This window comes from Frankliniella occidentalis, unplaced genomic scaffold (genome assembly GCF_000697945.3).
Source record: "Frankliniella occidentalis isolate FOCC.00 unplaced genomic scaffold, Focc_3.1 Scaffold20, whole genome shotgun sequence".
Lineage (NCBI taxonomy): Eukaryota > Metazoa > Arthropoda > Insecta > Thysanoptera > Thripidae > Frankliniella > Frankliniella occidentalis.
The window spans coordinates 2,394,756-2,396,619 of record NW_026267150.1 but is presented as its reverse complement, the minus strand read 5'-3'; the positions used below and the strand labels follow the sequence as shown (position 1 = coordinate 2,396,619).

At 57.3% G+C, this 1,864-nt stretch overlaps 1 protein-coding gene across 1 annotated transcript in view; it reads right to left on the bottom strand.

Moving 5' to 3' along the window:
- Positions 1-506, bottom strand: part of LOC113205911 (synaptic vesicle glycoprotein 2B) — a gene marked incomplete in the record, with an annotated part of 7,821 nt that extends 7,315 nt beyond the window's left edge. The window contains 1 exon segment of the mRNA XM_052264633.1: positions 217-506. Within this exon segment, the coding sequence (XP_052120593.1) occupies positions 217-268 (52 nt within the window).
- Positions 507-1,864: the final 1,358 nt, after the last annotated feature.

Here is a 1,864-nt window from a genome sequence, read left to right as displayed (position 1 = left end):
GGGGGAAGGGGGGGGCAGGAATTTCGACCAATCAGCTACACCAGTACCGCGCGGAGCTCGCCACTATACGTGCTCCGAGACTACTTTTACCTCGTTGTCCTTGAATGAACGGTGCATTGAGTTATCTCACAAATCAGTTGTACTAAATAAATGGGCCCTTAAATGTGCATCACCCAAAAGTAACTTTAGGCTTTCAACCAATGAGGCACTCACCGCTGTCGTTGATGCTGAACGAGGCGCTAAACATCCGAAACACTTTCTTGACCATGGTTACCGCGGGTACTTCCCTTTTTCGGGATGCTATGTGGTGAGATTTGAACCTCCTTCGCGAAAGATCACTATTTCACTTTCTCACCGGAGCCTACACGCACACACCCCCGCAAAGTACTCTTGGCACCTTCACTTCGCCACCAGCATCCCCGTGCGAGCTCCTGGTCCAGGTGGACACGGACAGGCCTCTGCACGCTGCGATGCTCTGTGCCGGAGTGAGGCCGGCCCGCTCCTCTCGGCCACCGTATAAGCGGGCCGAGCGCAAGCGGGCGGGGCGGGGCGGGGCAGGGCGGGGCGGGGCATGCCTCCTGATAGGTGTGAGTATGCTCAGCAGAAAGACACAACGAACAGACCTACCTGTCCGGGCGGGACACACAGGAGGGGGGAACGGGGAATAATGCTCAGCCAGTGAGGTCGACAGTTGTGAGGTCCCCAGAACGTCGCCCATTAAAACGGCTGTACCGACATGCAGGGATAAGTTGACTTCCCTTTCAAGCCCATCGCTCCCGTCGTTCTTTGAAAAGTCCCTGCTCTCGGCTGATATCCCTGGCAGCGCCGGCCGGGCCTCCCGAGCACGTGGTGGGCCGAGCCGACTATTGGCAGTGTAGCTCGCAATAATCGCACGCGGCACTGCTCGGGGTACTCGCCGGACGGGACGACTCTCGGGAACAGGTTTCTGCGCTCCTCCACGCACACTCCGGTCACTCCATCCGTGAACTTGGCCGTGGCTGGAGCCTGGCTGGCGCCTGGCTGGAGCGGGAGGATGGCCCCGGTGCGGCGCTCTGGAGCTGGCCAAGCCTCGGGCCAAGCTGGCCGCCATAGTGCGGCTGCTGCGGCAGTAGCGATCCGCTAATCCGGCCTTGTTGATCTGGGAGTAATCTGGGAGTCATTCGGGAGTAATCCGGGTTGACACATAGGCTCCCATGCGGTAATCCGTGTAATCCAATCCGAGGTAACTCCGTAGGTACACAAGATCTTGAGTAGTTTTCCCTTCGGACAAGCAGCGGGCGTCGCACGCGAGGTCCCGCCCGACGCGGAGGACAAAAAGAAGAAGAAGATAACTGGAACTTTATGCTCCGGGAACATTTCTGCAGTCGCCGAGCGCGGCCGAAATTCTGGACCATCCACGCAATAAAAATCGGCGCGGAGGCCGCGCTTCCGTGCTTATTTGTATACAGTTTGCTTGGCACACGCCACTGATAAAGACTACCCTGCTCGACCCTCGAAGGTGTTGCCACCGAAAACAACCGCTGGCAACAAATCGATCGACGCGTTGTTAATCAGAAAATGACGTGATAGATAGCACGGACACACCCATTTTATCGCAACTGGTCCTATTCAAAAGTCTAAGTGGGAGTCCTGAATCATATTGTCCTTTCGATTTACTTTGCGGGATGAAAACAAGTTGTGTCCCACCATACGTACCCGTGAGCTTTATTAGGCACTGCCGTGACGAGGCTTAAGCAGATTGTTTTAATAAAGTGCGACGAGTGTCACGTCCTCTATCGAGTAGAGGCGAGCGGTGGCGCCCGCCGGCCCGGGACCGAAGGGCGGTGTACGTCAGCCGCTAGACGTGGGGCGGGGCGAGGCGGGG